At 39.1% G+C, this 13,139-nt stretch overlaps 1 protein-coding gene across 2 annotated transcripts in view; it reads right to left on the reverse strand.

Moving 5' to 3' along the window:
• Positions 1-13,139, reverse strand: part of RGS17 (regulator of G protein signaling 17) — a 93,153-nt gene that overhangs the window by 15,492 nt on the left and 64,522 nt on the right. For both annotated transcript variants that reach the window (XM_059401303.1, XM_059401302.1), the window contains exons 3-4: positions 2,841-2,930; positions 522-756 (exon numbers count right to left, since the gene is read on the reverse strand). In XM_059401303.1, the coding sequence (XP_059257286.1) occupies positions 522-756; positions 2,841-2,930 (325 nt within the window). The remainder of the gene's footprint in view (positions 1-521; positions 757-2,840; positions 2,931-13,139) is intronic.

Below are 13,139 nucleotides of genomic sequence, written 5' to 3' on the forward strand. Positions count from 1 at the left end.
TTTTTTTTTTTTTAAGCTCCTATTAGAGGTTTTCAAACTAGTGTGTACATGGAAAGCTTGTTAAAAGTCTAGATTCCTGGGCTCTATTTCCAAAAATTCAGATTCAGAAGTCCTGGATAGGCCTCTAGAATTTGCTTTTCAAACAAATGCTCCTGGTGATCCTTAGACAGGAGATCTGGGGACCACACTTAGAGAAAAACTGCCCCACAGTAAATTCTTCTTTTCCTCTTTAGCGTAAGTCACTGTATTAAGCAAACTGTATTTAAGAGGCTTTGCAATGTTAGTTCTGAAAAGCAAGTAGCCAGCCCCATGGTTCAGAGAGAGATAAATGATCAAAGCACAGTGGGGAAACCTAGCCTTCCAACGTATGTTCAGGTAGGTTCTCAGAGTAAAATCGAAATTATCTCCCCAGGGAAGCCTTCTAGACTGTCCACACCCCATGCATTACCCAACGTGGACAGAGGTCCCTTTGGGTTCATCCTTGGTCTTAGGAAGCCCATAAATATTTTCCAGATTTTTACCTCTTTTGGTGATAGTATAGAAATGTAATCTTCATAGATCATTCTGGCCTTTTCTTCGATTACTTTTTTATTCTGCTCTTTCTTTAAGTCTTCACAGGCAAGCCAGAAAAGTAGGTTCTCTTCACTGTATTCTGTTCGGAGAAACTCTCTGAAAAGGTTTCTTCCTGCTGGGGCCTTCATCATCTTGTCAAAATTTTGAGACCAGGACAAGACTTCCTCCGAAGTGGGGTTTTGGCTGCAAAGACAGAATTGGGCCATCATCAAAGGCAACTGATCCAAGAATAGTGGTCGGCAGAGGGGAGAAAAGACAGAAATTGCTGTCCCTTTGCTGCCATCTAGTGGTCACTAGCAATTATTTTTCCTCTGATCTGTCAAGTATCTGCAAGGACTGGGCTACTTATTTCTGGGTATTAAAAAAAATTCGCTTAGTCACAAATGTGTGTTAGGGAGCAAAGCATTCAAACAGCAAAGGGTTATACACACTATTTTTCACGGTCGTCATAATTCATAATGAAGCCTGGAAATGTTCAAACTTAACAATATATTGCAAATTGACAGACACCCTATGCATTAATTTGAATGGCAAATTGAATTTTTTGTTGCGTCTTTTAATCTAAGTATTTATATTTTTTGATGTATATTTTAACTTTAAAGCCATAAGGTACTGCTTCTCTTTTCCTCTCTGATAGGTACTTTTTCATTTGTCACTGGTTCTAAATTGTATGCACTTGTCGCATGTTTTCCTAAGTTCTAGTATTAATCCACTAAAGTATTATGAATGGAGTATTGCCCATGAATGGAATTATTAGAGCTAAAAGTCTCAGGGCCTTTATAATGACACTGAGGACTTTCTAGATACTTCTATTTAAGTTTTCAGTGACTATATTCATGCAGAAACCACCAGTTGTTACTCCCTTTGGTTATACTTCAAAGAAATGGAAAGAGAAGCTTAGAGATTCTTATGGTTAAATTGATCCCGATCTTGCTTTCCTATCCATCGCTTTCTTTAAGAATTTTTCAACCTCCTCCAACAATTAAAAGGGGACTACCCTACGATCCAGCAATGGCACCATAGGTATTTACCCAAAGAATACAAGAGCACTAATTCAAGGGGTACATGCAGCCCAATATTTACAGCAGCATTATCTACAATAGCCAAATTATGGAAAAAAACACAAGAATCCATCACTTGATGAACGGGTAACGAAGACATGGTGTATATATACAACGGAATATTACTCAGCAATGAGGTGGATGGAATTAGAGTGTATTACGTAAGTGAAGTAAGTCTGAGAAAGAAACACGATATGATTTTACTTATATAGGGAATTTAAAAAACAAAACAAATGAACAAAGCGGGAAAAAAAGGGGGGAGCAAAGCAAGAAAGACTCTTAACTATGGACAACAAACCGATGGTTACCAGAGGGAGGTGGTGGGGGGATGGGAGAAATAAATGATGGGGATTAAGGAATGTGATTGTCGTGATGAGCACGGGGTGTTGTATGGAAGCGTTGAATCACTGCATTTACACCTAAAACTAACATCATACTGTATGTTAACTGGATTTTTTTTTTTTAAAAGGGAAAGAAAAAAAATTTTCTGACCCAAAATACATTTGGTCCAAGAAGTACTTATATTTTATTTTTTCTTATTTTTTTTGACCACGTATATTAAATAGATTTGTCACTGATCCACAATGTCTGAACTTCCTCTTTCACTTAAAAAAGTTTAAAGATGGAAAAATTACAATGAGGCACCAACATTAAAACCTTCTCATGGGAAGCAGAAAAAGAAAGCAGCTATCATCATACAACCAATCGACTTGTATTTTAATTTCATTCTGTAGATACTGCAATGAAAACTTGATTCTCATTTTGGAGAAAATACCTGGGCAGAATCTGTTCTGATGGGAATGGGATCAGGGACCAGCTGGGTGCCCTTTCTGACTGACTGAGGCAATTCCATATCTTTTTCTGTGTGTTTCAGACTCTTCCCTGAGGAAGAGAAAAGCTTAGAGAAAATATTCACGGAAAGAGAAGAATCAGGGCAATCAGGGGCTAATTCATCTTAACAGTCATTACTTTTTGAAAGAGAGAGAGAAACTCAGGCAGTGTTTTAGCTGATAGCTTAACATAGCTAATAAAAAAATTGATGAAAAGCAGTTGCCGTCACAAAATAAGATCTCCCGGACCGAGAAGGCTTTCATTTCACAAAACCATTCTGAGGAGCACCAGGACACAAGGGCTAATGCCCCAGCACTGCGTAGATGTAAGTGGTGCACAAGTGCCAGATGCAGTTATGAGGGGAAGCACACTTACCATTCCTCTAAGACCTGGATGCTCTCCATTTTTGTGGTATGCGTGGGTCTTCCCGCACTTTCCCCTCTTTCTTCATTCCTCACGGTGAGGCTGTAAGGCAGTACAACATTTTATTTTGTCTAGGGAAAACGATTTAAATAAAAGAAAAAAAATTGCATGCAGGAAACTATTTCACAGGAGAATTTTATTCTCAACTATGTGAGAATATATAAAGTACACGAAGAGTGACAACCATTTAAAAAGGATGGGGAAGCCGATGTTCACTAAAGAAAGGAAAATAGTTACTTAATGAAATAATGAAGTAAATAATCTCCAAAATGGAACCTGTTATACATTCTGACTTGGTCCTTAGATAATCTGAATTACTTAAAATCTCCCAAGATACTTCACATGATTATGTGCTTTAATATTTGATATGCACATTATATTGCTCCTTGGAGTAATGTCATCTTGAATTTTGGGTAGTTCTATTCACAGTTTGCTTTCCATTTATTTTCTCCCACTGATAGCTAAAAAGGTAACATGTTTCAGAATCTGAAACAATATTCGCTAAATTCACATCATCATTTTCTACATCCTAGGTGTTCCTCTCCCTGAAACCATCGCTCCTCCATCCACTCAAGTCTGAACTACTAGATTTATATTTGACCTTGTCCTTGCCCTTTCCTCCCATTTAGTCTGTCTTCAATGTCTTGGAAGAGACAGGCCGGCCACTGTGAGGGTCTGGGTAGAAGCACTGGATCAGAGGCGCGTCTGTCTCTAGGATGTAAAGTTCTGCAGGACTACAAGAGCTAGACTAATCCCATGGGCTCCACAACAAGAATTGTCTGATTCAGAGAAACTGGCCCTCAGCAGCACCACAGAGTGAAACACTCAAGGCTCTAGGTATAAACAAGATGTAACGAGGGAGGTCATGGGTGATACTAAGAAGCAGGGTGGTTGGGGCGCCTGGGTGGCTCAGTGGGTTAAAGCCTCTGCCTTCGGCTCAGGTCATGATCCCAAGGTCCTGGGATGGAGCCCCACATCTGTCTCTGCTCAGTGGGGAGCCTGCTTCCCACCCCACCCCTGCCCCCACCTGCCTCTCTGCCTACTTGTGATCTCTGTCGGTCAAATAAATAAATAAAATCTTAAACAAACAAACAAAAAAAAGAAGCAGGGTGGTTGGGATGACTCAGCAGCCTTGCAAAGTCAAGCGACTGAATTAGCAAACTGACCCCTCTGTCTAGAAGTCAAGAAGCTTCATGGGAGCCTGTCAGAGAGCAAAAGTCCAGACAACATGTCTTTCATTTGTCAGATGTTCATTTATTCAACAAGGGGAAATGGAGCCATTATTTCCTAGTGCCTATTATGTGCCCCTTTTCTCTCTAATTTTGTTATCCCCATTTTATAGATGAGCAAAGTGAGCCACAGAGCTTCTAGCAGTTTGGCCCAACATCACATACTAAATATGTTGTATGGTTGGAATGTGAATCCAGTTCTGTCACACAAATCTGTAATCTTTATTGAGTATCCATTAAAAACCATGCTCTCTGAAAGGCGTCAAGGCAATAGACTGTGTGAATTTAGAAAAGGGACACTAGGAAAGGTTGTGGAGAAGGAAGGGGATTAGCCGGACAAGGATTACAACAAGCTATTGTTCTTAATCTGAAAAGCAGAGACATTGGCTCATTCATTCATTCTTTTTTTTTTTTTTAAGATTAGAGAGAGAGAGAAGGAATGAGTTGGGGGAGTAGCAGAGGAAGAGAATCCTCAGGCAGGCTCTGCACAGAGTGAGAGCCCAACACCGAGCTCAGTCATGAGATCATGACCTGAGCCAAAATCGAGAGTCATGAGATCATGACCTGAGCCAAAATCGAGAGTCGGACTTGTTAAGCGACTGAGCCATCCAGGCATCCAAACATCGATTCATTCTTTGATTCTCATGGGCAAGGGTGAGGATAGAGAGAATGCTGGAAGCATCTAAGGAAGAGCAGCCCACCTGCACCTGAGATTAGACAGGAAAATCTCCTTGGGAAAGTGAACTGCCTGGAGAAAAGGGAACTCGATGGGAACTGCAGAAGTGGTGTGGCTCAAAGGATTCCGGGAAGCAGAGCTGAGTGTTAAACACCCAGCAAACTGACCGGTGCTCTGCAGAGAGCCGGCAGCTCCAGGATTAGAACCCTCACAGCCTTCAGGGTGAGGCGGTCATGAGGAAAACAGTGAGGTGGATCCAGAGAGGGCTGCACCGTTGTTTACGTCTCTGTGTGACGATACTGTGAATACAGCTGTAGTTTGAGGTAGTCTAGAACCCTCAGCCCTCCATGTAGCAACACACTTGGGTCAGGGATGTGTTTAAGAGGAGGCCCATGACCTTCTCAAAGTATCTTTGAGTAGCAGTGCTTCTCTGGAATTTGGTATCTTTCCAGTAATTACGGGAAAGTGTGTGGGAGGAGGTAAGAGCACATATTGACAACATCCTGTGAGATTTCCTGAGAGAAATTCATGATGCCAAATCTATAAAATACGCAAAATTTTTGTAAATTCTGGAAAGACTTTTCCTATTTAAATAGGAAATTAATACTCATTCTGCCATGCTTTACAGAGTTCGTGTGTGTATGTGTGCACACACATAGTAAGGGACCATAAAAAGGCCAGACAATGAGCTTGTTTTTACTGATTAAATAATAAACCCCTTGAGAATTTATTTCTGTTACATTTCCACAGTGTCCCACAGAGTGTGCACACAAACGCAGCTATATTTCACTTTATGCAATATCTTAAGGAAAAAAAATTGTTCTCCATTGTGTCCTTGATGTAGAGTAACAAATCTGGAATCCACATGCATGATTCACAAGTTTCTGAACATGAATTCTGGCTCCTGTATCTGTTTCTGTGATATTTACAAACATCCCAAATGCCACCATATTAGAGTGATCATCAAGAAATACTGGGCTCTGTTTATATCTTCCATTTCTACAGATGGCAAAATATGGACACACATTTGTACTAAAACTGCTCATAATAGATATTCAATAACTGCTTAATGTTCAGTGTTTACTCCATTTCTTGATCTAATATTGGATTCAATACTGCCCTGTAGAAAGAAATTGACTTCACCAATTGTCAAGTGTCCTTTTGATTAACTTTCCTTTAACTACCATTCTGGAAAAAAAAAAATTGGTTTCAAAGTTTCAATTATCAAGAACTGCTAATAACTCCACTTTATGAAGAAGAGAAATGGAAGAAATGATAAAGGAATTGGTATGAAACTGCTTGCCATCTATGTTTTAGGAATGACTAAGGTCTGTCTCCAGTTTCACCTGGTCTTGCTCTCAGTAATACACAGGAGTTTGTTTGTTTGTTTGTTTTTTAAGGTAATAAACAACAGGAAATATTTGCTCTAAATCAACATATACATAGTTCATGTGCTTGAGAAAAACTCTAAAAGTAAATCAAACTTAACAGTCGCAAGGGGTCATGTAGAGACATTTTTGTTGTTGTTGTTGTTGTTTTGCTTTTTTACTTTTACCATGTTTATAACATTATTAACATTTCTGCTTTTTAAGCAACTGAAGCCATAAAGAGAACAGAACGCAGGTACAAGGCTCACTGTGGGAGTCTTGATCAAAGCTTGAGTATTTTACAGAAGACAGTGCCAATAATCTAGGATAAGTCTACTAACATAAGTATTTAAAATCCCATTAGAAATTTTCTAGAATGGTGACTTTGAAAAGGGAGAAATACATTTGAAAATACAGAAAATAAGGAAATACGCCTTCTTTGTGTGTGGGTGAATTTTTTGTTTGCTTACAGGGCAGCTGGGCGAGTGGGATGGGGAAAATATTACCTGCTGCCCGTTACAGAGCTTACCTACGGATTCATCTTTGTGGATGTGTGCGGGCCTATTTTGGAAGACAGTCTACTTTTGTAGGAAAAATAGCTGGTTTTTAGGAAGAGCCCTAGCAATGGTTGCAAATAAGATGAAAACTTTGCAGTAGCCATGGTAACTCTAGAATGGAGGCCGGTCACAAAACCACATAAATTTACACAAAATCTCCGCTAAAGAATCAGTATGATCCTTGAATTCAATTTACTGTGACATCAAGGCTCAAGAAAGATCCACTGTGATTGGTAAAGACAAATATTATTCAATATTTTAAAATTCTCACAGTATATCAGTGTTTCATTTCTTTTCTTTTCTTTTTTTTTCTTTTTTTTTTTTTGTCTAACAGCTTCTACCTCAAATTTTCCGGTGCAAAAATGGAATCAACATCCTTCAGGCTCTGAAAAAAAATTGGTACATTATTCTTTAAATGGTTCATTTCTTCCCCCAGTAAAAATACCATGGTAAAATAATATTACAGCTTTATTTAGGAGTCAACAGCAATTTATAAATATGTATGAGACACCTGGCCCATGCGATGTTGCCTGGGTTGGAAAGTCAAGATGAATACGACAAAGCTTACAAAACTGAAAAGCTCTGACAGGTAAATAAGCATCACACGGCACTGCAAATGAGGGGTAAAACAGTGGTGTGCATACGGTGCTTCTCAGGTAGTTACAGTGTCTACACTTTTGCAGGAGGGAATTGAGAGGGGCTTTGCAGAGGAGGTAATGACGAAATTGAGCTGAACAACCAGAGCAAGTGTTTCAGATGAGACCGGGACAAAGGGAATTCCAAGCAGAGGGGGGAAAGTCACATGTAAGAAGAGGCTTGGAGTAGTAAACAGGCATGATATAAATGTAGGTCAAAATGGGTAAATCAGATGTTTCCGGGTGGGAGTGATAAATTAGAATAGGAAGTGAGGTGTGCTTATGTAACGGGTCAAGAAGACAATGAGGTGCTCTCCAAACGTCGAATACACCTGCTTTAAGATGACTTCCCTTTCACTGCTTTATTTTCCTCCACTCTTGCTGGGAATAATGTTAAGACCCACTACACAAGGTTGCAAGACTAAACACTTGAGACAAATAGGTAAATTATTACACATGCTTAATTAAATGTAAGAGCAAATTAGTTGCACATTGAAATGACAATTCCAAATTTACCAAAGACCTTTTAATTTCATCTTGAAGAAATAAAGCCTTACACTCTGCCATTATTGTAAAACCCTTCCTCATACATTACCTTACTACTTCTTTCTCACAACAGTCCTGTAAGGTAAGCAGGGGATTTGTTATTCATCATTTCCATTTTATTTCAGAGGAAACAGTCCCTGAGGTGGCTGTACACCGTTTCCACAACTAAGCCATATCAGGGCTGGCCTTGAACTCACATCTTCTGACTTCTGGTCTCATGTTCATCTGCACTACTCAATGCCACTTCTCTTTATATAAAAGAATTATTTTTTGTTTAACCTTTTTAGTTATTTACAAAGATTGATTGCTCTTCAATGTTGGGAAGAGGGAAACCTCTTAGGACAAACCAGTTGTAATACAAACCAGAACGCAAATATCTTTTCTCTCGGCATTGTCTCATGGCTATGAGGCTACGGGAGCTGAATATAGGGTAGATACTGGCAAGAAACAATTTCTCAATTCCCTGGAATTTGAGATGACTAGGAAATAGCTGTTACAGATGGTTTTGACTGCAAAGCCTAAAAGAGGAAGAAAAGAAGAGATACCACTCATGACTGCGGATCAGGTGCTCCTACCGCCCAAAGCCTCCTGGGCAAGACAGCTTGCTCCCATCAGCAGAGTAACATTGAGAAGGGAGGGCAGAGGGGAGAAGAGCACTGATGCTTTGCGTAGAAACGGTGACACACAGAAGAGAAGAGACACCAGAGGTGGGGGCAGTAACCATATGCCATCCATGATTTCTCACATAAACAAATCAGTTATAGTCAAGCTTTTGACTTCAACATCATCAGTTTTATGTATACATTTTGGTAAAATGGCTTGGTTTTGAATAGTATATGTGGGGATGGGAATGGTGGCTAAAAATTTGTGTCTGGAAATGTTATACGGTGCTTGTCTAAAAAAAAAAAAAAAAAAGTCCCTAATAATATTTCCCCTGCTCCTGATAATCATGTGTAATAATCGTATGACATGTGAGAAATAAAATCATGTGTCGTAAAACAAGTATTTTATTTGGCCCAAGTTTTTATTTCATCAACTTAAAACCTCTCCAAAGTAAAGTAATCCGCTGTTAAAAATCTGCCCACTAGATGGCTGTGTTGCCTTTATAAATATCCTTTTTAATCAACTGAATAAAAGAAAACTGAAAAAGTTTCTTGGAGTAATTACCCTTTTTGGAAAAATATCTATTCTTATGTGTGTGGAGGTTTGATAATTATGTCTTTCTAAGGATTTGGAGAAGAGTCATTCAGTTTTTCTGTGAGTGAAATAAACTTGAAGGGGATACTTTTAATCTTGGGAGGTGCACATAATTGCACCCATTTTTCCTTTTTGGTATTGAGAGAATGTTCTGAGAGTCCCCAGCTCTAAGTCATTTCACTTAGGAATATTTAATCTTTAAAAAAAGACAAGCATTATCCTATTAACATTTCAGTTATCCTTTCTAATAAGTTGTTTGAAACTCTGATGTCTCTTGCTGGGATAATATGGAACTTAAGTCATACATTATTCTCTTTTTTCTTTCTTTTTTTAAAAGATTTTATTTATTTATTTGACAGAGAGAGAGAGAGAGATCACAAGTAGGCAGAGAGGCAGGCAGAGGGAGGCGGGGGAAGCAGGCTCCCTGCCGAGAAGAGCCCCTGAAGCCCAGCTCCATCCCAGGACCCTGAGACCTGAGGCCATGACCTGAGCCGAGGACAGAGGCTTAACCCACTGAGCCACCCTGGTGTCCCTTCTCCTTTTTTTTTTTTTTTTTTTTAAAGATTTTATTTATTTATTTGGCAAAGACAGAGAGGACGCAAGCAGGGGTAGCAGTAGTCAGGGGGAGAGGGAGAAGCAGGCTCCCAAGCAGGGAGCCCAAGGATGGGCTCAATCCCAGGACCCTGGGATCATGACCTGAGCCGAAGGCAGATGCTTAACTGATTGAGCCACCCAGGCACCCCATAAGTCATACGTTCTTAAAACAGATTAATTTGACAAGGTTTCTATCTAGTAACAGACAAGAAAAAAAATTTTTTTAATTGAGAATTCTTTAAAAGTAGTGAAAAGAAGGGCCGTCTGTACCCCAATGTTTATAGCAGCAATGGCCACGGTCGCCAAACTGTGGAAAGAACCAAGATGCCCTTCAACGGACAAATGGATAAGGAAGATGTGGTCCATATACACTATGGAGTATGATGCCTCCATCAGAAAGGACGAATACCCAACTTCTGTAGCAACATGGACGGGACTGGAAGAGATGATGCTGAGTGAAATAAGTCAAGCAGAGAGAGTCAATTATCATATGGTTTCACTTATTTGTGGAGCATAACAAATAGCATGGAGGACAAGGGGAGATGGAGAGGAGAAGGGAGTTGAGGGAAATTGGAAGGGGAGGTGAACCATGAGAGACTGTGGACTCTGAAAAACAGTCTGAGGGTTTTGAAGGGGCGGGGGGTGGGAGGTTGGGGGAACCAGGTGGTGGGTATTAGAGAGGGCACGGATTGTATGGAGCACTGGGTGTGGTGCAAAAACTATGAATACTGTTACGCTGAAAAGAAATTTAAAAATGGTAATAAAATAATAATAATAATAATAATGAATAGAGAACAAATTCTCAACTCTTTGGTTCCATTTCCGCAATGATTTAGAGACACTGAATGCTTACTAGGTCCCAGGCTTTGTGTTGCAATATATATTAACAGTATCTTCATGATTCTCACAATGAGACACTTTACAGATGAGAAAAGCTTGTCCAGTATCTTATAATAAATGGAGGAGGCACGATTTTATCAGAAGTTATGCTTTTTCCATTATGTCATGGCACACCCCAAAAGAAAAGAATGATTTTTGAATAAAAGCATCCCACAGATGGGGAAAAAAATAAAATAAAATAAAAGAGCCATTTCGAGAATAGATTTTCCAAAAGATTTTCATTTCAGTTTGGGTTATATGTAAGCAATCGTTTCGTCTTCCGATGCGCGGAAACTGAGGACTAATGTCTCTATCTATTCATCCTCTCTTTGCTACCAATTTCTCTCTACACGTGCTTCTGTTGGAAAAGATGAGTTTCAAAGATTCCCTTTTTCCATTGGTATAACAGTTTTATTTCAAACTTCAAGTCATGTATTTTAGTTCATCGACACATTTAATTTGATTTAGAAGGCCAACTGCTGACAAGTTATTACATAGTTAAAATCTGGATCCATTATGTAAAGCTTATTTTTAGTTCAATAACCAAAGTTTTTTATTTGGCATAAACAAGGTTTCTTCTGCACCCCCGCCCTTAAAGTTAAGTACAAGATTGAATATTTAGATGTACTTTATATAATATACACCAATCATCAGACTCTCCTATTTCAGTTCTCAGGTTGACTGAAATCCTATTTTAAGCTCTTCCTTCAACCCACTGTAATTTTTCCTGTAAGCCATAATTAAGTTAGTTGATGCTTTTGTGGGAAAGCAAATATCTAGGATGTGAAAAGTCCAAATGGACTTCTATTTAGTTAGTAGACACTGTTATTAAAATGGCAAGTAGTCATCTAAGTCTTTAAATACATCAGTTACATTGGAGCTCAAGCAGTTGATACTCAGAAAGACATCTGAAAGTTGGTAGGGTCACTTATTCTTCCCACTGTATCTATACATTCTAGTTCCTGGCTGCGTGAATATGTATGGGATGAAGCAGGAAGCACCCCTGAGAACAATTAGGATGAAAGAAATAATCCGGATTTGTGGAGAAATTGAGCCCCAGAAGAGAATGAATGTACAGCCCTCTGGGAATCCTGTGGCGGTGTGATCCGTGCTCCAGGAATGCTGAGTTGTCCCCGTGCTGATGAACGGGACAGCTGGGGAGAGAGGGCCAGAGACAGAGAATGTAGGAATGGGTTCTGCTGCATTCACTGACAACATGGAAGCCTACAGTGCTCAAATCCTACAAAATCTGATAGTTTCCTTTCAGCCTGAGCCTTGTGGGGGGTTGTGGGGCAGAAGTAATATTTATCAAGAAAGGATTACTCAGGACCTCTAGGATGTACTGAAACCTAAACTCACTGACTTATGTATATTATTAATTACGTCTTACAGATGGCGAACCTGAGGCTCAGAAAGATTTGAGTCACTTGCCGAATGTCTCATAGTTGAAGGTCATGGAGCAAGGACTCATTCAGGCCTAATTCCAGAGTCGCTGTTTGTTTCTTGCCTACTCCATGCTGTCTCTTTTGAGTAGGTTATTTAGATGAGGAAGATGTGTTAGAATTTGTATATAGTCTTTAAATATGGCAAAATGAGATCTGTTTAGAATAAAACACATGGAATTATTTATTGTTCTGCTATTACTTGGAATGAGTTGATTAAAATGATCCTGTATTTTTAAATTATCTATGTTGCTTCACAAAAAAAAAAGTAGCAAGAGCAGGAATTTGCTTTCTACTTAGGAATCCATGCTCCCAGATGTAGGCTGATACGTGGTATATTGGCATCTGAAACAAAGATACAAATTTTATCTTTTTAAAATTGGAAATTATAATATTTCTACAACCCAAGGAAGCAGACTTATCACACTTAATAATATCATAATAAATTTCATATTTGAAAGAACTGGATTTCATTGTTGTATCTGATAAGGAACAAGTACTACCCGAGTGATATCCTGAAATAGCAGGCATATTTCAATACGTCTATTGCACCTTGACCTTGAAAAAGTAAGCCAGTCCTAAAAGAAATAATGCAAAGTTTTAATGAGAAGAAAAAAGTTAAAAGTTAATACTATTTCAATCCGATGTAACAACTACTACATTTTGAATATAGGGTAGGGGTAGCAAAAATGTCATAACCATATGCCTGATATCATTATTGATTTGGGGAGGATGAAAGGGAAGTTCTTAAATATTGTCCAGAGAGTTAATAAATTTGGCCTAGAATTTAAAGGGCTGAATTTCTTAATGTTTTAGAAATTGAATAATTTTGCTTTGATTAAATCAAGAAGATAACCCCAGATTTCCTCAAATTGGACCTTCACCCAAGATCAGGGTGCCTCACAGCTTTGAGGAGAGGTGCACTTATTTTCTCTGTGGGTTGCTTTTTTCTCTAAATTCTTCTTTCTTGTGCACTTTATTTAAGACTTGTTTATTTACTTGGGGGGTGGGGTAGAAGGAGAGGGAGAGACAGGATCCCGACCAGACTGTGCACTAAGCGTGGAGCCCAATGTAGGGCTCGATCTCACGACGCTGAGATCATGACCTGAGCCGAAACCAAGAGTTGGGT

Source organism: Mustela nigripes, chromosome 5, assembly GCF_022355385.1.
Source record: "Mustela nigripes isolate SB6536 chromosome 5, MUSNIG.SB6536, whole genome shotgun sequence".
NCBI lineage: Eukaryota > Metazoa > Chordata > Mammalia > Carnivora > Mustelidae > Mustela > Mustela nigripes.